This window comes from Fringilla coelebs (genome assembly GCF_963513975.1).
Source record: "Fringilla coelebs genome assembly, chromosome: 1".
Classification (NCBI taxonomy): domain Eukaryota; kingdom Metazoa; phylum Chordata; class Aves; order Passeriformes; family Fringillidae; genus Fringilla; species Fringilla coelebs.
In genome coordinates this window covers 127,427,300-127,454,139 of record NC_140028.1, presented here as the reverse complement: position 1 = coordinate 127,454,139, position 26,840 = coordinate 127,427,300, and the positions used below count along the sequence as shown (strand labels likewise).

The 26,840-nt window shown below is 38.3% G+C and overlaps 1 protein-coding gene across 7 annotated transcripts in view; it reads right to left on the bottom strand.

Moving 5' to 3' along the window:
• Positions 1-22,958, bottom strand: part of ICA1 (islet cell autoantigen 1) — a 66,077-nt gene extending 43,119 nt beyond the window's left edge. For 4 of the 7 annotated variants that reach the window (XM_084226115.1, XM_084226117.1, XM_084226119.1 and 1 more), the window contains exons 1-8: positions 22,878-22,917; positions 13,266-13,312; positions 12,153-12,286; positions 11,496-11,534; positions 9,264-9,435; positions 7,392-7,464; positions 5,582-5,705; positions 3,124-3,322 (exon numbers count right to left, since the gene is read on the bottom strand). In XM_084226115.1, coding sequence (XP_084082241.1) covers positions 3,124-3,322; positions 5,582-5,705; positions 7,392-7,464; positions 9,264-9,435; positions 11,496-11,512 — 585 coding nt within the window. In that variant the 5' untranslated portion in view covers positions 11,513-11,534; positions 12,153-12,286; positions 13,266-13,312; positions 22,878-22,917. Of the gene's footprint in view, positions 1-3,123; positions 3,323-5,581; positions 5,706-7,391; positions 7,465-9,263; positions 9,436-11,495; positions 11,535-12,152; positions 12,287-13,265; positions 13,313-22,877 lie in introns of those variants that run through there. The other 3 variants (XM_084226116.1, XM_084226121.1, XM_084226120.1) reach the window with 3 other exon arrangements.
• Between the last annotated feature and the right edge of the window lie 3,882 nt (positions 22,959-26,840).

Genomic DNA, 26,840 nt, shown 5'->3' with positions numbered 1-26,840 from the left:
AGAGACCAGATTTAAGAACTTTAAAAACCTGATCAGTGTGGAGAATTTGGTAAAAGGATATTAGCTCATTAACATTCTTCTATATATCACAGCACTGTTTAGATGCTCTCAAAGAACAGTTGAAACTCTGAACTTGGGATGGAAGACCTCTGTAACCAGAACAGCACTGGACTGTTCATAAAAACTGCTAATAGGAAAAAAAATATTAAAAAAAGAAGTTACATAGCATTCATACAACTCTGCAGGGAAAAGTAAATACCTATTTCCCTAGTTTGACTCAAGTAGCTACAATTACATAGCTATCTTCAAACAATGTAAAAAGGCAACTCTGCAGTGCTCTGAGACACTCTGAAAGGGGTAGTGTTGCTCGGTCTTGCATACTTAGACTGACGCCTTAAGAACAGCATTAGAAAATTCTTTCAAGTGCCTCATTGTTTTGAAAGAGAGCTACAAAAATGTCAGTGTTTTAACTCAGATTTTATCAGCTCTGAAAATACTGACTCAACTATTGATCTTTTAGCCTGAGCTATTCTGAGGGAAGGTATGAAAACCCCATCTGGATTGATTTAGCTTTGGTCTCCAAAAACAAGTACCATATCTGTATACATAATGATACATTAAGGATTACATTATAAAAGGCTATGTACTTGAAAAACTGTCCTTTAACTAAATGATATAAATACTGCTGATGTACTAGGTGCATTAAAGATCATTAAACCAGCACTGTTTACTAGAAATAAAAAAACCTCAAAAAATGTTTACTTAAGTAATACTTTGGATTTTTACAACCAGAAGTCTGAAGAAAACTTTCTTTCAAATGCTCTGACAGGATTAGCTTCACTAACTACTTGGTGGTGTATCAGTCAACATGCAGCATCAGCTCAAAACACTTCTCTCGGCAATAGTATATTTAAGAATCAAAAACCTTACATGAGTAATTATAATATCTTTCTCAACACAAAACTAGCATGACTTCTTAAATTGTTACAGATCCAAAAAAGCCCTAAAACCTCAGCATTACACTGCCACACTATGGCACAATTAAGATCTGCAAGAAAATAGAAAAAAAAAGACAATAAAAACTCCTCTAATTATTCAGAACTACAAAATCCAACATTAATTTTTGTAAAGCGCTAAAAAGAAATTTAGACCTTGCTCAGCAACAGCTACCTAGGAACATTATGCTTGTGGATTTTATTTCAGTATTTTTTTCCCCTGATTAAAAACCAAAAAGTTTACTTTCTTCAAGTATTAAATCTTCAGAGACTAGTTTGATATGCCTGTTGCACAGATGGGAAATGTGGGAAAGTGGATACCAGGGGCATTTCTTTGCTTTGTTGGCTACAAAATGTAGAGCTTTTTGTTCCCTGCATTACAATGTGAACTGAAAGGTTTTCAGTCGACAGCCAGTTGGACAAGAGAAATGTTCAGAAGACTTTCAAGTTTGTTTTTTTAACTATTTGAGGTCATGCTACAGAATTTTAGAATCTACTTTTATTTTTTTATCTCCGAATGTAACTTATTTCAGATCTAGAAATATTTAAAAATACCTAGTATTTCCACATTTTTGCTACTAAATTTTGTAAGAACTTTAAAAAATTCTTTTTTTGCTGACCTTGAAGCACAGCTACTCATGATGTCCGAAATTTCATATCTAGGTTTTTACCTACAGCAGCTCACTGCACAAGCCATATGTTATTTTAATTACTTTGCCATTTATGTAATTTATGCTTTCCATGGCACTTGTTTTGCAAGAAAGCTATAAATCAGTTTTCTATTACCAGTATTGCTTTATTCATCCTAACATTCCATTTTTAAGTGTTTTCTTAATAAATCAAACAATGTACATAAGCAATCAGCTGAGGCCAAGACCATACCAATTATTTTACCTGCAAGAACTTGCCATTACAAACATTTCCCATAGGGCATAATAAAATATATGTCTGGTGCCACAAGACTTACAGGAATACCCTGTACTAAGCATTAGATAAAGATTAGATGACTAACTGGGGTACTATTTGTTCCATCCCTTTCTTAATTGCTATTGTCACCACTTTGGTTTACAAAAAATGGCATAGTTAGATGCGTGCCAGCCCTTTCCTGTTAGGATGGTTTAGTAAAGCATTTAAAATCCACAATTTATCTTCAAACACTTTCAGTTACAGACTGCTTAAGCCATCAATTAACAGGGTTTTCTCTTTTATACATCACCTATCTCTAAGCCACATATATATATACATACACACTTTAATACAGTTTCTGTTATTAGACCTCTGCTTTCAATTATGACACAATTTCTGTAAATTTTTTTACTGCCTTTACTCAAAGCATGAGCCACTTGGTTACACCTAAGATCCTAAGTCTTCTTGATAAGCAGCATCTATAAACAGCCAACTGTGAACATTACAGACTTTTAACAAACTTGGCTCTAGGGCCTCACTAGAAAATGTGAAGTCTCATGTGCATTCCTGAACTGCAACAGGAATAGCCTAAATAAATTCTATACTCTCACCTGGTAGCAAAATTGCAGCCTACCACTTAGGACTTGTGATTTTGCAAGTCTTTTGGGAGGGGAGGAGTTTAGCAAACTTGAGTGACACTGAATGAAGGCTATTTATGGAGAATGCCTCCTTAGCAGTTTTAGGGTTTAGCAGATGCCAAAGAATCACACTGAACTGCACCAGGAACCTAAAAATAAATTCCAGATTTGCAACTCCTCCCCAAAATCCAACAATAGCTAATTTTGAAAATGTTGGTCTTTAACTGCCCTAGAAATTTAGCAGGAGATAAATTAGGTAGAGCACTTCTGTTATGGTTTTTAGTTGAAAAAAATTAATATTCCCTTCCCGCTCTGACAGCACACATGTCTTCCTCTATTAGTCATTCAGGCATCAGCACTAAGTATTCAAAATTAGATAACCTTCTTCAAAAAGATATATTATTTAAATTATAAAGATGTATGTTGAAATTGAAATACTACTAAAAGTGCCTTTCCTTACAGCCCACAAAGAAGAGGTTAGGATAAATGGCATCCTTACTGCTTCTCATTATGCCCTCCTTGGAAGAATCAAAACCATGCTTCATTGTCTTTCATTAGTCAATCCCTTCTAGGAAACTTCATACCTTCCTGAACTTTTCCATCTGCTTATAAAGATCTGGATCCAGCTCCTGAGACACATCTTTCATCCAGAGTAGAGCTCCTCTGTATTCAGTCCGATACTGCTCCATTCTGTTCACTGTCAGCCAGGTGTCTGAGATGGCCCTGTATCTGAAAGTCTCCACTTCTTGATACAATCTACTGAGAGGAGCACGGAGTGCTAATCTGGGGAAGGCATGAAGGAAAGAGAGGAAGGAGAGGATCATGTTAAACATGTTGTTCCACAAAGGATTAATACAACTCCTGACAGTTTACTAGCACTCAAAAAAAACCCATACACAGCCAACACAGCTCACTTAAGTGCCAGCGTACGTTCAGATGATTCTACCACATGGTTGGAGATACACATGAAACAGAGTAATTTTGAATGAAGATTGTGTTTGCAGCTCTTCTGTTCAAATAGCAACTTTTCAATTACACGTGTGAGTGGAAAAGAAACCTCTGCTACTGTGCCTATGTATTTTAGTTTGACCACTTGTATGTTATTACCATTCCTCTTCACAAGTTTCATTTAGCAACTATAGAAGTATACCCAAGGTAATTTATTACTGGAAAAGTATTACAGATGTATCAGGAATGTCATGCTAAACATCACAAAAAGCACTTCCATTAGCCTTTCAGTCTTAAAATGTTAATGTAAATAAATAAGTCATCTGTCAGGCAGATAATTATCTGATTTTTTTTTTGTGTTTTTTTTTTTTTGTTTCTTTTCTTTAAAATTTTTTTTTGCTTTTTTTTGCCTTTTTTTTTAGTAGCCAGAAAAATTTCTTTGAAGGACATTACCTTTTCTTTTGGAAGATTTAGACATTTATCTAAATGCTTCTTCTGACAACCACACTTTGGAAAGGCAGTAGGGGACACTGTTGTCCTCCCTATCCCATCACTTCATTCCTAATGGGATCTCAACACTAGACAGGATTACTCCTTTTGCTTTGCTTCCTCCTGCTGCTTCTACTTTCCTCTTGGTTTCCAGCAGCACCTCACTGGAATGGGTTCAATCAGCTCCACAGAGATTAGTGGAGATATAGTTTAATGTGCAGGGAAGTCCCTTGGCATAAGAGAATTTCTAATTTTGGCTCCAGTACCCCAGGATATGTTGTCTTGATCTACAGCTACTGAGCTAGCTACAAACATGAAACATAAATAAAAGCAGTCCCAACTTCAACAAGAGTTTGAGGATAGCTCAAAAGAAGAGACACAAATGTTTTTGTTTTTATGTGAATTTATTTGAAAAGATCCCTTAAAAATATACTGGGCAAGAGCTATAATAATATGTGAATTTATTGTGACTTGTTTTTTTCCATGATGTTTTTTCTCATTCCACAAATTCTTACCAAGACATCTAAAAGAAAGTTTAGTTTATGTAGATATGCACTGATATTTCTATTAACAGTTACGCTTCATAAGGAAGCAAGTCATCAGCACTTTTGCTCAAAGGTGCCTTACAAGTGCCTTAAATATCCCAGTCATGACTGCTACTAGAGGTCCTAATGACCAAACTCTAGCCCAAGATAAACATATTAAATTCTCAGTGCTCTGTATGCTATGCTTTATTTTGAGCCAAACAAGTGCACTGTTAAGATAAAGCCAGAAAGTATCACAGTAGTTAAAAGCCCTCAAAAATCCTGTAAAATATAATGGAATAGAATTTTCCTTTATGAGTGATGGTGAATTTCATACTTTTATAGTCCTAATGCTGTGAAAAAGAGCATCATGATACTCACAATGACATCAGGTAACATTACTTTTAAACTTCTAGAGCAAACACCAGGTCAATGACACATCAAGGACTCTGGTTAACAGCAGGTGTTAGTGTGCTTGTGTGCCCATCTGGATTCCTTACCTTTTACTTGCCCTTGCACAACCTACATGAGCTCTGTAGGGATCTAAGATCTTCTCTCAGGGCAACTTTACACTAAAGTTCAAGCAGAAAATGGCATTCAGACTCCTCCTTTTTCCTCCATCTAGTTGAGGCATGAGACTTGATGGCCCAGAAAAAAGTATTCCCTTACTCATTCCCTCCCTTGCAGGAACCAGACACCTCCACAGTGAGCTAGCTGCAGCACTTCTCTGCAGAGTGAGAACTGCTACCAAACAGAAGAAGGATCTGACATCAGCTCATATACAACCCTACTGCTGGAGAGCCTATGGAGAGGCTCCAGTACAGCCTTAGAGCTACTGAGCTGAACAGGCACAGGCAGGGGATCTGAAGATAGACATAACAGGTCTATGGACAAAAAGCAGCATCAGGCAAAACTCAAGAAGTCACTAATGTTGCCAATACTAGAGCACATTTTGTCAATAATTTTCCTATCAACTGGTTTCTCAAACATTTCAAATGGCCAAATGAGTTATGACATTGGTGAATCAACTACCATTATCACAAGTACTATGCAAATCAGACAGAAATGTTGATCCATATACCTTTGCTGAGAAGAAAAGCAGAGGGCCTTTCCTGTAGCTTGCATCATTTTTCCTGCTCTTGTTTTATCCTGAGAACCCTGTGATCGAAGAAATTTCCCCAATTCATTTTCTTCCTGAGACAGAACTAACAAAAAATAAATGAGTTGTCAAATATGTTATTTAATTGGTTGCTAACAGCTTTAAAATCGGCCTACCATGAAACAGTTTAAGTCACTTGAGGTCTAAGCAGCAAAGCAAAAATAAATAATATCACAAAATTCCTGCATTTAGTAAACAGAAGACTTGATTCATTTGAGACATCTGCTTGTATACTTAACAAGAATCACAAAATTCCATGAGCACAAAAAGACAACGGGAAAAACGTTGCTCAAACAAGAATTATTTTTCTTAAAAAAAAAAAAAAAGGTGTTGCTTATATTACATGTTGATTGCAGTTAAATTTCAGTGTTGGGTTTTTTGGTTTCTGTCTGGTTTGGTAGGTTGGTTTTTAGTTCCTTTTTACCACTTGGACTGCCTCAGCTTATAGCATACTTTTATTGAAGCTAATTCCAAGTTGTACTAACGAAAACTCATTCACTTGCATTTCTCTTACCATTCTTCATGCTTGACTACATAAAATTTCACATGACAAATCTAGTACTTCGTTTTAAACAACATTTACTTTCAAATTACTTGGCAAGATTACTTGACAACTTGAACATTCTATAATTCAAACACTGTATTTCAACTACTTGAAACACATGTACCTCAAAGAAACCAATAATTTTTTAAACAGGAAGATGAAGTGATTTTACACTGAATTGTTGACTGCTTCTAAATGGGGACCATGGACCTCAGAGAGCCTTACAAAAACATTTCATGATGCCCTTATCAGTTTGTCTTTTAAAGTGGCTATCTCCTATACTACCAATGTCAACTATCAAGAGGGAGAATGGACTAAAACAGCAAAAGAAGAGCTCCTGAAGTCCTCTTGCCATTTTCCAAAATGGCAACAGTCAACTCCAACGCAGACTTGGCACCCTTTGCCAGAAGAAGCACATCTGCATCTGATGCAAATCTTTCCATCAGATTTTACCTGCCAATTCTTTAACTTGATACACTACTATTTTGTATTTCAATATTACCTCCTGATTCTGAAACATTATCTCTGACTTTCTTTGGATAAAGAAAAATGAAAGCCTTGAGAAAACGCAATTGGAAGATTTATGATCTCATAGCTGTCTCTCCTTCAGGTCAGAAATCAAACAATATGGACTGCAGAGAACCTTTAGAGGACATTTAATACAACTTGCTGTTTGAAACTTCCCAAATTAGGTCCCCCATCTCTCACTAATGACTGTCACTAATTACTGTACGGCTTTTACAATCAAGTCAGCATTATCAAATTCATCATAATAGCATAGATTACTTAATTATAAAACTAGTAATAAGACAAAAAACTCTTCATCAGCAATACGGATTTAAAAAAAACCAAAAGAAAACACTGAAACTGTTTAGAAAGGAGTTGTGATTCCTAGACAGGACACTTTTGAATTTAAACAAGTCAACAAAGTCATGGGAAAAAAAAATAAAGAAAGCTTTCTCCAGTCATTATTGCTATCACTGCATTATATCAATATATAAAACGTCAGAACTGGAAAATCTTCAAACAAATTATCAAATCTCCATTCAGGTGTCTGCAAGGAACATTATTTTTGATTAGGATGAAACTAGTAGTTCCCCACTTTCATTTTTACCTTTTCACTTGTTCAGTGATTCCATAATGCAGACCTTCTTATCATTTTAACTAACTGTGTTTGGTCATACTTACAACAAATCCTTTTTTGATACAGTTCAATTGCTTTCAGCAACTCCATACACGTTCTCTGAATAGAATGGAACAGCTGATATTGAAACAAAATACACAAAAATTGGGTAAGTATGCAAGAATCACTGAGGTATAAAATACAAGAAAGACCTTAATTTTTTGTAGAAATTATTAGGGAACATTCTTTTCTTCTTGAACAATGAGCAATATTTCTGGTATTTCCCTTATTAATTGTGTTACTGAAACTAAAGACTGACCAATTATAATTTTACAGAAGGAAAATAAAGAAAAAATAACTTTGGAAACAGGTCTACAACAAACAGTTGGTAGTTAACCATAGGACTTGTGTTGGGTGTGGTTTTGTAGGTGATATCTTTGTACTGATATGAAGATGTACAAATCTGTTTCTAAAAACCCCATGGTAGAACAGAGTTATCAAAATATTTATCAATCAATCATTCTCACATGTGGGAATATGCATACTGAATTTTTCATAGACACTGTGAAGTCCAGTGGAACAAACTTGCAAAGGTATGGCCAACACAGAAGGTTGTTGATTTAAACTGGAAGTTTTATTGGCATATTGGAAACAAATTTCTAAAGCAGCAGCTTTCAAAGGAAGTAGAGGTAAAAAAAACCAGTCATGACTATATTTGGAGATTTCTAGGAAACCACTGGCACAGTTAGTGCTTTCTTTCAAGGCTGCTTGACAACAAATTTACACAGGTCTGGTCTTTTCAACTGGGAGTATGATTTGCAAGTGAGAATTTGTTCAAAACATGCTTATTCCACTTGTGTGAACACAAGTTTCCCTATTTCCAACCCCACTTAAGCTAACAAAGCATCCTTCCTGATGAGTCTGCAAATGAGCAGACATGGTAAAAACTCAGGTATGTATTTACAAAATATTGTTCCATACTTCCAGCTTGTTTTACATCAATACTCCTGATTTATAACCCATTGTGAAGACTCTGTAAGTAGAAACATCGGGTGGTAAATTATTACTCTTCTTGTGTTTGTTGTACTACAGTCTCCTGTATTTCAGCTAAAACCTAAATAAACTGAGAATCCTAAGTCAATATTTTTTTAAAGAAACTACAAGACAGCCAGTAAAGCAAAACATTTACCATCATGTAAGAAAACAACACAAACAAAACTTACATGGACATTAACTGGGTTATTACACTTCCATAGTACACCCTCAATTTTTTGCTTTGTCTCAAAGACGTTCTAGGTCTTTATTTTGTAGAACTTTAACCTATTTTTTTCCTCAGTGGGGTTGAGGATACTGACAGTAGCACTGTATTTGTCACACAGCAGGATTCCTTCTCTTGTTTTTATTTTAAAGACTTTCAGAAGCTTCTTTTGACATGTCAGAACCCACTAATCTGCTCAAAATCTTCAGAGTAGAATGCACTGTGCACCTTGCTCCTGGGCATATTGCATGTTTTTCTAGTAGATGTGGTATTTTATACTTGTATAAAAAAATGTCATTTGCACACTCAATAAAATACTTTTAGGAAAAAAACAAAACAAATCACCTTAAACTGACATAGGCAAAGGATAAGGATAATTTCCTGACTCCCCTGCTAACAAAAGGAGAAAATCTGTCCCTAAAGCATGAAAAATATCTGAAATATGCTCAGTTCCAAATAAAGTTAGAGGGACATAAGGTTTCGTGTTCCAAAATTCCCCTATATTCCCTGAATTTACATAGATACTTTTGTCAGAATCTGGAAGAGATATTACATGAAAATTATACAAATGTATGTATGTTATAATATGCTATTTGCACACATATTAAAGGCTTGGTGGAAATGAAAACACTTTAAAAATTAAAAGATAGAGAACAGACATTATGTAAACATTACAAACCTCTAGTTTTGCATCCAGATCTGCATCTGAAGCAACAACATGTTCATCTTCCTTTTTTCCTGTGACTTTTATAAGGGTTTGTTTTGTTTTCCAGTATTTCTGTTGCATTTTATTGACCACAGATTTTTCTTGACTTTGAGCATATTGATCATAAAATTCTCTTGGATAGTTGCTAGAATATTAACAAGCAAAATGTAAAACTTCAATGGGATGCTTTAAAAATAAGTCTAATGCACTCAATTAATACATTTCCGTTAAGAATATTGCATTTGCATGCCAACACATATATTCTAACATGCAGTTCCTCATTATGCATTAATAACGAAGCAACTAAATTACTGCATTTCCCATCCTACTCTGAAAAATAATACACTGATTTCAACTTGAATGCCTTAACCATACAGTACTGCATAATAAACAGCTTCAAAGAATTCTTCCCAATGCATTAGGAAATGATGCACAGAATTAACTTTTTATTTTGTAAAATTAATAGGAGAGTTTCAAGTGAACTAGCAGAGTTGCTTAAGCAGGTAATACTTTTCATGCCATTTCAGCACTGTTGGGATTTGACACAGCTTATTTTATGAATGGGATTAGACTAATTCTTGACCTCCTTTTTTGTAAATGAATAAAAAAAGAATTAGAAGAACACTCATCTCTTTTGAGCATGCTATGTGAAAGACTGATATCTCACATCTCTCTTTATGCAATTGACTACATGACAAGTGGGAGTATAACAGGTAACTTTTTCTTTCAAGGATTAGTTTTCACTGACAAATAATTCTGCTTTCCTGTAGCAGACCTAATAAAAAAGTGAAATATATAAATTCCATATTCCACAATATTTAAGCCATATCCAGACAGCTTAATAGAAAATACAGCCTTACCACGAAACCTCAGTGTCTTTCAGGAAGTGTTATTCCATTAGCAATTTGTGCAAAAGTACATGCATTTTCCCCTATATGCATATATAAAAAGCTGTGGTACTCTTTCAGCTTTTTAGAAGTACATGTTTGCTAAACACTGCTATAGTGGATACTTTGCAAAGCTTAAATAGGTTGAGTTTATTTTGAGAAGACACCTTATACCTGGAGTGACAAACTGGGGTTCATCAGCGAGATACTGACCCCTAGTTCTGTCCACAACACACAGATTGCTCAGAGATGCTACCCCAAGAGGTCTTCAGACCCAACATACACATCAAGTCATGTACAGACATGTGTCCCTGCCCATAGCAGGGGGGTTAGAATCAGATCATCTGTGAGGTCCCTTCCAGTTAACTCAGGTCACTCAGTCATCCTATGACCCTCTGATTATATGTATCTACATCTATATATTTGCTGTGAAGCAATACAGCCATTCTGAAAAAACAAGCCATTGGTACACATGCCCCATAAGGGTACCACATCTACCCTACACAGTCACTAGTGACACAGTTTAATCTGAAAAGGAAAATTTTTTCACAGGGTTACATTACTTTAGTTACTTTTAATCAGTGAATTAGGTGACAGCACTTTAATTACCAAAGAGATGGTAAGAAATTAAACTGGAAGTGAGCAGAGATATAATTTTAAAAAGCACTTATACAGAGCACTTCACAGCTTCTTCACCAACTTGAAAAGCAAAGATATTTACCCATTTAATTCTACACAATATTAGTTCCAAGAGTTTAATTTATTAATTAAAATAAAGGTCTTTTGATGATACAGCAAAAAATAAAAAACATGTACAAAACATACCACCTGTTTTATTTGGAACTCTGTACAAACAAGCCATTACACATAATGATAACGGCCTATCAAACTGGGTGAATACTATATTGACCTGATATATGCTGCACCTTTAAAATACAAAATTTACTGCCTTTAATGTTACAAAAACCCCTCCTGTATTATGAGAAAACATAATATAACAGTTTAATAAAAATAACATTACTTTAATAATAATTAAAAATACCCATCAAACTTCTCACAAGGTATTATAAAGGCCTTTGCTGCCTGGCTAAGTGTGTACTTCTGCTACAGCAGTGAAAATAACTGAGATCTCATTTCACTAGTCAAGTGAAGAAAACACCATAACTCATCTGATGTTAACCAGCTACTAATATAAGGTCACAAAAAGTGCTGGGATTAATACAGATTCCTGAATTATTAGACTGATAAACAAACTGAACAAATCAACATACAAACACTACTAGCTCTTTAGAATAAAAAAAATTATCAAGATACTTACTATTTATGACCTTCCATGATTCTTGTTTTCTTCAGACACCTAAATAAGAAATGATCAGTTAATATAAGTATCTGTAATTTTTAGATAAAACACTAGAAATCCTATATCTTTTCCCTCAGAAAACTACTATGCTGCAGTATTGTTTACCATATTACAAAAGAAAACTCAATCTGTGAGCCAAATGCCTTCCTCGTGTACCACAATTCTCGCAAAACCCCACTACAAAGGGATTTAAGTGCTGCCAATCCTTCTATGTTAGCAAGTTTTTCAAGCAAAAGCAAATTTACCAGGCATAAATTCAGTGGCTTTTGACAAGGCATGCCAAAACTGTCCATGCTAGGCATCACCCTCAGTGAATTTTTTTCCTACAAGTTTTAACCACAACAAAATTCAATTACTTTTTACCTTTTTTTTTTCCTATATCCCACTGACCTATTTTTCTAAAACACTAGTTACATCATGTCTTGAGTCAGAGATGTGAAATTTAATGACCAGATGGTTTTTCTATGAGAGACACCGCAGATCCTGAGGATAGAATATGATTTGTAGGCATTAGAACTTCAGATTTTATGAGTTACTCTCTCCAGCTTGGATACTCAAGTTTCCCACTATACTTTGAGCTGGCCAGATGGCATGCACATAATTTCCCACCAGTACCTGAGCACGCTCCTTCCAGGCCAAATTTAACAGCCAAGCCAGATACTCATAAACAAGCACCCAGCTTCTCCTCTGCGGCTTTCAGAGAGGACTGGCACATGGGTAACACGGGAATGGAGGCACTGCAGCAGGATCTAGATGAGACCAAAATGAAGCTAGTGAGATGGGTGGTGCTGCTGGGGAATGGACTTCAGCAAGCAGAAGCACAGAATGAACACATCAACAGGCTTCACCAAGGTATGACGCTGATTGACTTGAGAAAACAGTAATGGAAAAAGGAGAGGGAGGTAACAGTGCTGAAACTGAACTTTGGCACTAATCCAAGTAAGAAAGAAAAGGGGCTGCAAAGGGGAGTCATCGTGTTGGAAACCTATCTAGCACAGTACTGCATACAGACAGTGTGGTTAGCACCGGAGAGGCAAAGGGACTGGAACAGATTGCAGGAACCCAAACAAGGCAATGCAAACAACTTGGATGCTTCCTGCAAGCATAAAGCACATGCACTTCCATTTGGAGCTGAATGGAGCCAAATCTCAGATTTTTGAGCCTAACCTCTCTGCTGTCAGTACCTGTGAAACTTGCTGGCAAAGATCCAGGAGATACTGCAAGACTGTATCAAAGCAGGAATTTTGCCTGAATTGGATTTTTTGTGAAATGTTCTTAAGTACTGCAGGAGAGACCACAATAAAATTAGTAACTGTCTTCAGACAAGAGTTCAAATGTAAGGGTCAACAGCTAAAAAGGAGGAAGAAAGAATCTTTTCGGATTGTTGTTCATGCTACAGAACCACTGAGTCAGACAAGATAGAGAATGGACTGCTCTGCTGTTCTTTCTAGAGCCATAGGCACAGACACTACTAACTCTCTAATACCTTTATGTTCTTGACTTCACTGTTGTCACACTGGTCCTCCTTAAGTCAACTGTGAGGGTGTGTGAGTGACATAAGACCACAGGATTTAGCTTGTGTACACAAGCTTGTCCATGACTCAGTTATTCAGCAACACGCTTGGTTTGACAGGAAGCAAAGAACAGCCTATCTAGGTGGACTAACATGTACATTACTTGGAATGAAGTATAAGCAACCAGTACAAGGAAAAGGTGTAAGGCACTGACCTTATTCACTGTACACATCCACCTGCTTCTCCTGGAAACCACTGTCCCTACAAAAAATAAATAGGGTCATGGTGAAATAGTTGTCATTTGCAAGTACAGCTCATGGTCCTTCCTCCTAAACATCTGACCTCATCTTTTGATTCTGAAATCTTCCTAAGTATACTCTTCCAGGTCCTACATAGCACCCTTATGCCCTGAAGGTATTCTTTGTGGGAGTTTTTACATTCAAAATGGACAATGTTTTCATAGTGTGAAAAGGAGGGCATGTATTCTCTGTTCTGCTGTGTAATGGGATGGCATTTGAGGCTACAAGACCTGCTGGGATGGTGTCCTGTGGCCAATCAGGGTGGAAGAAAACAGAAATGGAGCCTTATCTACACTGGCTGCTGGAAATGGCACCTGGCATGTGATATCACCCAAAACAGGCCAGGAGGGAAAAAGGTCCCAGAGTTCTAGATAGTATAGATAAAAAGCATGCCAGGGAGATTGCTGTAATTAAGCAGTAGCAACAAGCAGCAGTCCTGTGCACAGTTTATTTCCAGTATGGAGCTGACTTTTGGTCCTAAATGAGAATTCAGTTAGCAAAGACAGTACAGTAAGTACTAGTATTGAAAAACCAGAAATGTAGCTGCTAAAAAAAAGTGCAGTAAATTGTCTCTGCAGTAACTTAACAGGGCCCTAATTTATTTATATAATCTCTTACTTCATGTGTTGTTATTGTCTGTACCAAGTCCAAGAACCAAAAAGGGTTAAGATACTGGTTCAGCTCTAACAAAGGACACTATTAAAAGGATAGCTGAAAGCAGTGAAATTTTTTAAAAGAAATACTGAAATCTAAGTCTAGTCTCAAAAAGTGAGAGATATGAATAAGAGGGGACTGGAAAGCCAGGGAAGAATCCAAGAATTAAAAGGAACATTTAACAGACATGTAAAGAAGAATCCCTACAGTCACAAAATGCTGCCCCTGAGGCTGCAGAGAGAGATCAAGAATGAGCACATAACCTCTCATTATTTCAAGTTTTGAACTCTTATGCTTTTGAAGAACAAGACAAATGTCCCAAACAGAAGTAACAAGCCAGTTGGTCTTTGCCAAAATTGACTACAATAGAAGCATATGACACTAACTTGAATTTACCAATACTCTCTCCAAAAATTGCAGTCAAATTTAAAATTAACCCATGTTATCATACAGTTTTAGATATAAAAATAAGCTTTACTTGCCACAAGGAGTTGATATAAAGGATGTTTTTTTACTTGTGTTTCTTCTCATTGTATTAAAACAAACAAACAAAGGTAAAAGTGTCAATAAACAGTATTATACTGACAATGATTAACAAAAATAAAAAAACACCTCCCTATGGGAAAGCATTTGTATTAAGAAGTTTCCATGGTGATTGACAATAAAGAGTTATACAACACTTGTGATCTTCACAATAGACTTTACCTTGACAAACAAAAGGGGGTATACTCTAGATGAAGGGGTGGGTGTGAGAAGCAAGCATACCTGCTTTATTCACACCAGAGAAAGCAGTGCCACATTACAGACGACTGTACACAAACTCACATTTAACACTGCACAGTGATGGATCTGAGGCTTCCTGAAGAAGTCTACTCATGGCTCCAGTAATTTTGCAAGTGCTCCTCAGTGTTTTGAGAGAGACTAATGCTACCTCAGTTTAAGCATTAAACCTGAGCTGGCTCTATTCATAACAAGTCTGCTTGGAACACAAAGAACCACAGAGCTGATAGACACATTCCCATACAGAACCAGGTGGGCTCGCAAGCCCTTCCAAAACCTTGAAAATCCTTAGCACGTGTTTTTGAGGCACCAAGAAGCTTCAGTATCACTTTCCACAAACCATCCTCTTGGCAGACTGATGCCAGAGAAGACAGGCACAGCCTGGATACTGAAATACATCAGAACTGTTTCTAGACTCTGCCTGGCTTCAGGTGTAATACAGCTGAATTCAGGCAGTGCTCTGCCACAGACAACAAGAAAAGCTAAAACCAAGATGGTCCCGCAAACAGCCAACTATGGCAGAGTTTATTTAGGTTGTAGACTATTTACCCACAAATTATTTCCACAGGAAGCCATAACAGCTGGAATGCACACAGAACTTCATGCTATTTCTGCCACACTCATCATCCTACTAAGAAATTTTATTAGCTGTGACACTGAAATAAAACTTGACGGAGGACATTCACCATTAGCAAGTGGCATTTCTATTCCTATGGAGAATCCTCTGATTTTCTGTACTCTCCCAGACCGCTTGAATAAACACATAAATTTTTCTGTGCAAATAGGAAATGCTTTCACGGTGTTTTCCTTGATTTGAATGCTAGGATTACCCTCCAGCTCATGCTCTGTACAACCTTTGTACAAGCTTGCTTCTCCTTTTTAGCTTTAGTACATTTTGTTGCAGCCTAAGTTGTCTGGTTTCCCAAGAGCTAAACAGTTTTATGAATAATCTTTAGATTCTATTTGTATAAGAAAAAGATGGTATGAGTGCCTTCTCTCCAACAGCTACATTGATAATAAGTCTGTATATCAATGCCACTCACATTACTTCTCTTTCTCAGGGAGCCTAAATGTATGAAGCGTCACACGGCATGGTAAAGTTCAAATCTTAACACTCTCCTAGGTTATGAAGAAATCAGTTTAAAACCAAACCCAACAAACAAAATACCCCTAAGTATCTCTTCTTGTCTGAGCATTGTTACCTAGCCTTACTGTGTTCTTAGCTCAGACAACAGATCACACAGAAAAATATCAGCATGCAGAGGCATCAAACAGGAATCTCTCCAACTCTGAATACTGTATGTAAAACAAACTGTTGATCTAATAACAGCTTCCCAGAACAAAGAGATGAGCTGAAATCCTTGCAAAAGATTATAAATGTTGATGTACAGAGCAAATCTAACATCCAAAGATGACCTAGCAGTTATGTAGGAAGGCAGTAGATTGAACAACACATTCTTTTGAGATACATCCAGAAACAAGAAAAGGGAACTGAATAAACAGCATAGGAAAATTCAGCAACCCTTACGTGAAGGCAATATGTTCATCAAAACACACAGAAGAGTCTGCACTTTCACTGACAGAACTGTCCTCTGAGTCTACTGCTCTTTCAAAGCACAGAATATATTCTGTGGCTCCTCAAATCCAACAGATTCTCCACATCCTAAAATTCTTGCAACTGATAACTTTCAAATATGGCAGAATCATGCATTGCAGTTGACTGATTTACATCAATAGTTTTATTAAAATGAATAATCTTCCAAGGAACTTTTAATACAGTAATAGTACAGTGGTGCTAAGTAACAAAAAAAAAAAAAAAAAAAAAAAAAAAAAAAGAGAAGGAATTCTGTATAAAAATGTTAAGATGGATAGTTTCATTTATGTAAAATACTTTGAAGGGAAGAAAATGTGCCTAGGTGAGGGAATCAATGCCATCTGTGCCTCCAACAGCTCTTGGCTGACAACCTATCTCCTCCACTCTGCTCCCTGGAAGCTGTGATCAAACTGAACCAAGTAAATGGTTCTGCAAAACAAGATGCAGTCTCACTGCAAGATGAAGACTAGACAGGGCACAGTTTTATCCTCTCTGGTCTATCTACAAACAGAGAGACCAAGAGCTACAAATGATGTTTGACTTTGCCTTTCCCAAGCAAAAGAGAATATAACAGCCTGCAGATCCAAACTATCCATGTTGTCAATGCAAGAAAAGAGTGAAAGCTGAAGTCTGGGTCTTCCAGCATCAAGATTATACACAGACTTAGAAACATTCCTACTCTTAAATATAAGAACAGCTACCACTCTAACTCAGCTAAAATGAATCTGAAGTTCAAGCTATATCTTTGACAAACTACAAGATTTAATTTTTCCTCTAAAGCACTTAATTCTCAATATTGATGCTCTAATCCTGCAGAATCATCCATGCTTAGCTTTAAATCCAGGAGTCTTTTTGTTCTGTTAGACTACTCACTGATGCACTTGTTTATTTATTCAAAAAGTTAGCAAATTGGTCTGTAAGCGCTGCATTAGCAGTTCCTTCCACCCATTACAACTTTTTGTCAAATCCTTTGTCTCAGACTGATCCACAGCTTTGCTACTTATCCTGGAAAGTGTCTATCTTGGAGATTACCCACAAGTTCTCAGGAGAAGAAATACAAGATTGCAGTATCAACAGAATTACTCCTTCAATCTATTTCAGGGATTAACACCTAGAAAGAATTTCATACATCCTTAAAAGAAGCACAGGATAGGCATCTGTTACACAGTGTAGGCTCCTGCTATATTCATACACCTGGGAGGTGCTGAGAGGGGAAAAAAAATCATCCTGTTTGACTGCAATTATCTAACTTTAGTGCCTAAATTACCATACAAACCTCTCAAGACTAAGTCCCTGTACAGACAGTGAATACAACCTCCAAAGAGCAATGCTAAACACCTCAACCGAAGACCCACCACTGTGCTCTGTGCACACAGAAATTATGCTTTTTGAATTAGGCACCTGAACTACAAAGATAAATCCTGCTGTGAGAGCATTGCTCTATTCCCCTTCTTTTAGAGCTAGCACTTCATGGTGGTCTGTTGAACTACTGGAAAAAAAAAAAAAGTCAGCAGCATACTGAGTAACACCATCCTTGGGACATGGCCACATCCCGTTAAGTTCCTTGGAATCAATTTTCTCTTTCACTACAAACACTTCTGGAACTAACATTTCAGCCACCATTACTGCCACTTCCTTCTCCTATCTCCCAAGGCCTATGAGACATCCTAGAAAACTACACATTTATTAAATTTCATTTATTCATTTGTCTTGATCCTTCAAAGAATTTTAAGCCCTCCAAAGAATTAACCTACTCTAGCATGCCCCCTACCTCTGCCAAAACTGATGTGCAGAAAAATCCCAAGCACATACTTAAAACAATAGAAGTATCAGAGAAATTGGAGTCTGTTCTCCAAGGAGGTAGTTCGACCCAACACAACACACCTTTGTTTTTCAAGCTAGTAAACTGTGTGGAGAACAAACCACAGTAATACCAGCAGGTATCTTAAATGACTAAGATTGTGTGATTAGAGACTTGCACTGTAAGAAACCATGTACAAGGCATGAAGAAATCTGAACATTTTGGGTCTTCTTCTTGTCATTTTGTAGCACTACCTAGGCACCTATCTGCACACAGTACATCCAACCAAATGAACAGCAGTACTATTCACACCTGTCTTTTACTCAATTTTACACTGACTCTATTTAATACTCTGTGTAGGGCATGTTTGGGTCACATTTATTGCAGACAGTATGTCAAGAGTTACTTTCTTCCCAAACACAATTGTCATACTTCTAATTTCAGAACACACAATTAATGTGAGAAATTATTCTATTTAAGCTCCTGGTGTAGTCTAAAGAAAGGATTATATCTGGGGACATGTTTTAGCCAACCTGAAAAAGCAGAAATTTGGCACTGTCAACATGTTTTTTTAAACTTATTTTTGCCCCCACAAAGAGCAAGGACCAACTCAACAGTTAGCATTCTTCTCTAAAAAATAATTTTGTGTCTATTTGGTACTATATGTCCGTCATATTATTCAAAAAACTATCAGTTAAACATACAGGTATAAGTGATCTCCCTTCTAGAGCTTAAACACATTGAAATGATACTGGGAACTGGGTTGGGGATTTTCTTGGTTGTTTTTTAAACAGTTGAGAACAAAAAATTCCTAAACCCAGTGGAGTCTCAAAAACACCAATAAGAATGGCACATGAAGTCACAACATGTACATGTACAGTACATGAAGTCTCAGAACAAAATGTTTCAAATAAATGCTGGTAGACTGCAAGATTCATGAGCAAACAACAGCACTTTCTAAATAAGTTCATTTGCACACAGAACTTTATCATTTGCATAGATATACTTAAACACACAAAAATTTAATTTTAAATTTCTTTTCCAGATTATACTGATTTTTCATCTGCTTATTGTGGAATAATGTAGGGACAGTACATAGTATCAGTTTCCCCTCAGATAACATCTTTTACTTCACTAGTAAAGTGTTCCACTTATATTTGTAGAGAACAGTGAGATTGCAAGCACTACATGCATTTTATAGAAGAATAATTTGAGTATAAGTCATTGAATGTCAGGTCTAAGCTCACTGCAAATGAGCAAACTGGGGATATTTACTATGCAGTCTTTAATCTTTTTCTAAATGCACACTTCCTTTGTTTCTTTAAAATTACTACCAAATTGTTTTGTAACACACATTTGTCCTCTTCATTTAAGAACATATGTAAACCTAAGAGCTGAATACTATTAAACAAAATATCATATGGAACATGCCCTGTACATAGAGTATAAGATACAAGATTGTTTTTCTGACGCGCTCTACTTGTAGTCAGTGTGGAGTCTTAATACTGGAATATCGGGAAACTTTCCTCTTGCATAACTATGGGAAAAGTAGTGAATGGACAAAAAACAAATCATGAAACTCTTGCATGTACAGTACATTGCGTACAAACATATAAGGCTTTAGAACTTCAAACTAATGGCTCTCCTATTTAGATACCCTATTTGCTGGCACAGTCAACCTTCTCACGTTTCTGCCCCCCTCCTGCCTTTTCATCCATTCAGAAGCCAGAAGGCAGTGCCATTTATACCCAAGGGGAAACAATGCTGGAGGAGGGAACACGAGAAAATAATTTTCTCCAGATTCCCTTAGAGATTATTTCACATCTGCAGATAAGAGATTCGATTAACAAAACAGCCTCAGCATGCACAGCAACAACAATACAGGGCGATCTCGCACCGCCCTTTGAGTAAACACCATCAGTGCAAGCTACATATTCCCAGCAGACACACAGTCCACTCAACTTCTGTATTACTGCTCTCAGTAATATCCTGGCACACCAGCTGACTGCTCCTAGGGCAGTGGTGATCCCTATGAAGCTACTTGCAAGATGGACCCAAGTACTGTTTCAGTGACTTGGTACAGACAGTTCTCAAGGTTGACGCAAGCAATTGCATAACCGGTCAAAATGCCCCTCAGTTTGCCGTGGCTAACAATAACCACAGGAAAAAGTACTGTGAGACTGCTATTACTAACAACACTTAAAAGGTCAAATTCCTTGTTCTTGACTGTTTGGTTCCTTCTCTAACAAACTTCACTCTCTGGGCTTTTGTGTTTTTAATGTTTCTGCATCGTGCGGCGTAATTTTGTCTCCAGAGTGATTTTATGGTTGAGAAGCAGCAAAACATCTTGAAGAATAAACTACAGAGCAATACTCTTGGAGGTGATTTTGAAAAGACAAGTATTAAAAAGTCTTTGAGAGCATTTTTTGTCTTCTTGTTTATTTGAGATATTAGCACATTTTTTTCTGCCAACTTGTACCAACAGCTTTCAACACTACTTGAAGACTGAAAAGAGCTGTTATTATTAATTTCTTCAAGAAAAGATGATGTGAGAAATCATCAGAACAATTTAACAACTGTGTAAAATATGGATAACGGAGATGAACTGGCAAGATGGTTGGGCTTGAAACTACCAGGACAAAACCTCCTAACACTGTAGTAGGGTTCGACAGGAATTTTACTTTGCACTATGTGATCTCCTTCACCCTCCACTAATATAAACTTCTAAAAGAAAAATGTTATGAAACCTCCCCCTTCCATAAACTCATAACTGGTCTTCTTGAATCTACAAATCTGCAGTTTATATTTGAATCTCAATTCCAACAAACACAATAGAAGAAAGCACCATTGTCTAAAATGCATTTAATTTTTTTCTCAACTGGAAAGGAAGCAAATTCCACTGACCAGCATCTAGATTCTTGAGTAAAGTGCTGGAACCTTTCGGGAAACAACGTTTCATGCATGACATTTTGACAGTGAAGAAACTTAAAAACTCATTTAGACTGAGGTTTGGCACTATTTAACCACCACATTATCTTCCAGGTGAGTGTGTCATGTGCAAAATGTGACTGGTTATACCAGTTATGGCAGTTGACTGCTCAAAACATCTCTGTGGCTTGACACTAAATTCCTCCTTCAGTGGTATTAACACTAGTCTTAAACTATTAAATTACGAAGTTTAAACCAATAGGCTGTTCAAACATCAGTTTAAAAAACCCTGCTGAAGTCTAAATGAGGTGCTGCTGGTCATTATGCTAAGTACCAGTAAGAACTGCAACTTCTAGATCTGTGCCAGACAGCACTGTCAAGGGGTTCTTCCACTCCCTATTTGAGAACGCTAGATAGACAAAGTGGAAAGAGTTGATTATGAAAAAATCAGATAAAAGAACACAACCAAATGCCACCTGCACTGCAGATGCCAAAATCTAGCCCACTGTTTTCTCTGTTCAGCAGTTTGGAAAAGTGATCAAACAGTTTCGTCCTTACAAGAGCAGAACATAAGAACAGAAGAACAGTTTATTTCCAAGAAGTCTGAAACAAGGGCCACAGCTGCTTTCTGAGACCCAAATGAAATAAAATCTATCCAGAAACTGAAAGAAAGAGGATAACACAATTAAACATGGGGAAACAAAAGCAAACAAACAGGTGTTTCATGAAAGAAAATGTCATCTTGGTTTAAAGCAAGGCTTGTAGACAGGGAGAAAATATCACAAACAACCAAGAGAAGAACAACTCCAATGCTGAGCTTCCAAAATACTACCACAATGTAACTTGGTGGTAGGGGGTCAAAGGATCTAAGTGTGAGATTACCAGAGTCAATTTCACATTTACACCTCTGAACTAAGGCAAGCCTGAATTACTGCTTTAAGAGGGGTCACACAGATCCTTGAGGCTATCAGCTTTACGTAAAACAGTGTGAAACAGAAGACTTATTTACATATGGCACTGAACAAATACATCATGATATTGACAAATAGCACGCTGCCCTTCACCCCTTTCTGTTACTAAAAACTGACCTGATGTTTCAAGTAATATCCGATTTTTCTATTTTCTTCTAAAAGACTATAGCAGCTTTCACGGGTCAGGTGGATGGATGTAAAATAAATCTGATTACCAAGATGAACCGTTCACAATTTATAAGCTTTATACCGTAAACGTGGGGTTCTTGAATTGCCATTTCACCAGCTGTTACTGCCTCGGTGCTCGTTCGAGATCTGACATTACCTGACCAGAGGATGCCCTGCCACCCGTCTGCACCCGGCTGATCCCGGGAGGGTTCGGAGCGCAGCCGGGCAACCTGCGCCTCAGCCCGGCAGCCAAGCCGGAAACCGCCGCGCAGAGCCGGCCGTTTCCCTCCCCGCTTCCAGCGGGCAGAGCGCCAGGGAGGATGTACGGGAGGCACAAACGGATAAATGCAATAATCATGGCGAGACAACCTCACGGCAGGAGGGGGAACACAAGGCAAAAGGAGGGACAGATGCCATCTTGAGCCTCGGAAATTTCGCTCTGAACAGGTCCGCCCGTGGATACAGCGCTGACGGGCACCAGCTCCGCAGGCCCGGCGGCCGCGCCGCCTCCCTCGCCCCGAGCGGGCTGCCCGCGGGGGAGGCGGCGCCCACCGGGGCTGGTACCCGCGGCACCGGCTCTCCCCGCCCGGTCCCAGCACGGAGGCCAGCGAGCCCCACTTCCCGCACTCACCTTGCGGAGGGAAGGGCCGAGCCGCAGACGCCACCGCCCCTCCAGGTGTTCCAGCGCCGCCGGCGTCAGCGCGGCCAGCGGAGCCGCCTGTGCCGGCGCGGGCGCCCCCGCAGCGGGGCGGAGCCGCCGCCCGGCCCGGCCCAGCCCGGCCTCCGAGCCGGGAGGGCGCGGCCGCCAGGTCCGCGGAGCCCGGGCCGGTCACTGCCCGGTCGTGGCCAGGGCCGGGACGCGTTTCCTCCTGCTTTTCCTGCAGCGCTGCGAGGGGAGCGGGGGGAGAGTCACCCGGGTTGGGGCCCTGATCCCCGCCTCGACAAAGCCCTAAGCCCCGTGCCTTCGCCCCAGCCTGCTGGAGACCGCAGGTGTCACGCGAGGAGCAGCAAGGAAATATTAAAATTTTTTTCTTGTAATAAATAGCTGCCATCGAGGTAGTGGAAAAGGCCCTTCAACGTCGCAGGCAGGCGGCAGTGTCGGGGGAGGGGGTCAGGAGAGCGTTGGTTTTGAGCTCATGTCGGAATTGGGTCATTGGGGTTGTGTGAGAGTTTTTTGAGTAAAGGAGGTGGATTTGAAGCTGATTTCAGAGTTTGAAATGGGGAGAAGAGTTCACAGGTTGCATTTGAAAATGAAGTAAAAGGAGAAACGGAGAGCGCCAAGATCCTGTGAAAAACGATCCCACTTAAATGGGGCAGTGTTAATTTACCGGTGTGAGAGAACAGGGGCACAACGCAGGGCAGGAAGGCAGGAATGGAAGAAGAAGGGGTTAGGTTGATGGGGCCCCAGAAAAGGGTTGAAGGAGAGTGGACAGGAGGAAGCTGTGGAAAATGAGGAGAGGATAAGAGTGGTAGTGAGACGTCATGTTCTGAACCTTAGAGAGGTCCCAAGCACTCATGCCAGTGTCTATGTTTCCGTGAGGCAGAGCTGAGCTACTTCGCTGGAAGTCACAGATCTAAGAGTAAAAGTGCAAGATGTTTTCAGGAACAGGGACTGTGCTGTGAGACAGTGTCCGGGCCAGCTGTTATTTGTCTCTGCCCAGACAAGGGTGAGATAGGTTAGTTCCCCGGGCTCCAAAGGACGAGGCTGGACTCTCAGGTTCAGTCTTCAAGGTTGTTTATTATTTCTTATCTACAAAGATTTTCTTTCTGCCCAGCCGGGGTCCGACTAGCAAGGCAGCCAAGGGCACTCTGACTGCCCAAAGGGCGGTCGCATCTTTTTATAACAAAGACTACATAAACTATATTTATCTTTTGTCCCCAATACTTATCATTTTTATTACTAAGTGTACCTTTACTAAGAACCTATCAAAAATATCTACGTCACACAGAAAATGGAAGACATGAAGAAGGAGGAAGAACCATGTGGCAAGCCCCAACTCTCTCCATCTTGTTTTTCTAACTCCCCTGTACCAGAATCTTAAAATCTGTGTTTTGACTTGTAATTGTGCTATTTCTATATCCTTTAAACACCAGTGATTCTCATATCCCCATATACAGGTGGTACATCTCTTGAAGGGTCAAAGTCGAGCCACCAGGTACTCTTGGCAACATCCCAAGGCTCCCGAGCCCCCCAAGGGTTCTCTCGGTAGCTCTGGACATCAGGAGAGGTGCGCCGAGTTTCCCACAAGACAGTGACTGTGAAAAAGACTTGGGATCCTAATGGGTAGAGAGCTAGGCATGCTATCCCTGAGCTCTGAAGAAATCAACTGGAATACTTTAACACTATATAATGTGAGGAATTTCAGGTATCATTTGGGAGCTTGTTTAGTTTTGCTGTTTGGCATTAGTGTCACCGCTAACAGCAGGTCATACTCTCAAGCATAGTGTATGTAGCACAGAGAGTGTGTTGACAAACAAGGATGGTTTTATGGCAAGAAATACAGGATTGTCTCCCAGAACTGCAGAAACCAGTGGAATAGGTTTTGTGTTAAAACAAAGTAACAGCAAGAAAATATTTTCATGCAAGACAAATCTCTTAATGGGGTCCTTCATCTTGCAGAAAAAGGAATGACACAGCTGAAAGCTTGGAATATAGGAAACCTGGTGTAAAATATCTTATTTACTTTTGGATGTTATACTGTAAACACCCTTCAGCTGCCTTGTTATTCTAGAGCTCTCTTTAGAACAAATATAAAAAGATGCATTTTATGGTGTGGTTATCTGGTTTATTTTAGTTTCCAGTGAGATTAATCATTCTCTGGGCAGGGGTTCCCATGACTGAAAGAGTAACAGGCTGAAGTGTAAATACTTGCATTAGACATATTGCCCTATTAGTCAAATAAATTTGAGGTATTACTGGTTTTGAGATAAAAAAATTTTGTGGAGTTCTTACCAAAGGGAAGTGGTGCTAATAAATTACAAAAGGTTTCTCTGCAGTGGATGAGGATCTGGGATCTCTTCAGCCACATCTGGCACTGATATTTGATAGCTTTTATTTTATCTGTGAACATGAAGGATCTGTTGTGTCTTTTAGTAGTATTTACATGTGCAAATCTTCTAGATAAAGGTGTAAAAAGAAAATCTCACAGGGTGTAAGGAATTACTTTAGCCATTGCAGGAGCAGAACCAAGACAAAAAGATTATTTTTGTTGGTAAATTTGAAAGTATTACTTTTCTTAGTTGCTCCACAGTAAGGAAGAGGGAAAATAACTCTGAATAAACCTTGATTCTACAAAATGCTGTACTTTTGTAATTATGGAACTATTTTTTTGCCAATATTAGGTATGTATGTGAATTTACCAAAAATCAGGACTCAGGCTAGCTCATTTCTCATGTACTTTTTGAATACATCCTGCAAATTATAGACAACTTTTGGCTTTGTCCATATTAATGTCTCAAACCATTAGCTGAGATTACTATATAACCTCAAAAAAATTAGTTTTAAAGCTTTATTCCTCACTGAAGGGAAGGCATTTCTTAATCTTTTCTCATGTTTCATGTAGTTTATCACCAGATGTAAATGTTATAAATATAAGCAAGTGCCATCTGGTGGTTCTAGCACCTCTCTTATCTCCCATGGAGATATTTTTAGGGCAGCAGAAATACAGAAATGTAACTAAAACAGTTATTGTAAGTAATATTTGAAATAAGGTGTACTTTCTACTTTTCACAAGCTTAGTTCTTTGACAAAGCTGACTGGATGCATGAACCACCTTGAAGCATGGTGCTTCATACTTTCTGCTGCTAACAATTTTTCCTCATTTGAGCGTCAAAGTACTCTAAGTTACTTCAATTAACTAAACAGTTGGTTCCCTGACCTTAAAAAAGTTCATTTCTGCTGTTCCATAGAACACTCCATCCTCTCGCAAGCTGAGATTGTTTGGGTGACATCACTAAAATTGCCATAAGATGCAAGTAAAGATGAAGTACACCCCTCTGAGCAGGAACTACTGATCATGTCACAGTTAAACATCACTTTTTATGGAAGAGAAATTACTCTCCAAGCCCCCAATCACACAAACCCAGAGCTTTTGCAAGACTGAGGCAGCGATTAGTTTTAGCCTTCATCTTGTAAGCTGTTTTTGCATCTGAGCTTTGTGTTGCATTTTGCTCCAGCTGCATTTAATTTTTAAAAAGACAAATAAAGATTCCCATGTTGATTCAGTGAGACTCACCATCCAGTTGCATTTACTGTACTGCATGGCTACTGTAGCATACTATGGGGTATGCTATCCTTGTCACTTAAATTGAAACATTCTCAGGTGTTCTGTGCTGTCTATATAAAATAATGCTAAAAATGTGTGTGGTGGTTTTTGCCTTATATTCATTAGGTAATAAGATTGAATTTCAAATAAGAAAATGGAAACCATAAAGAGAGAGTAAACTAGAAACTAGAAATTCAAGGATTTTGGAAGTCCAGTGGTAGTGCCCTGTTTTTCAGTTGAAGCAATAGAAATTACATTTTCCAATTTGTATATAATATTTTCTTAAGGTTTCTTAATGGGCTTTTATTCTGTCCCCTATTTATATGTAT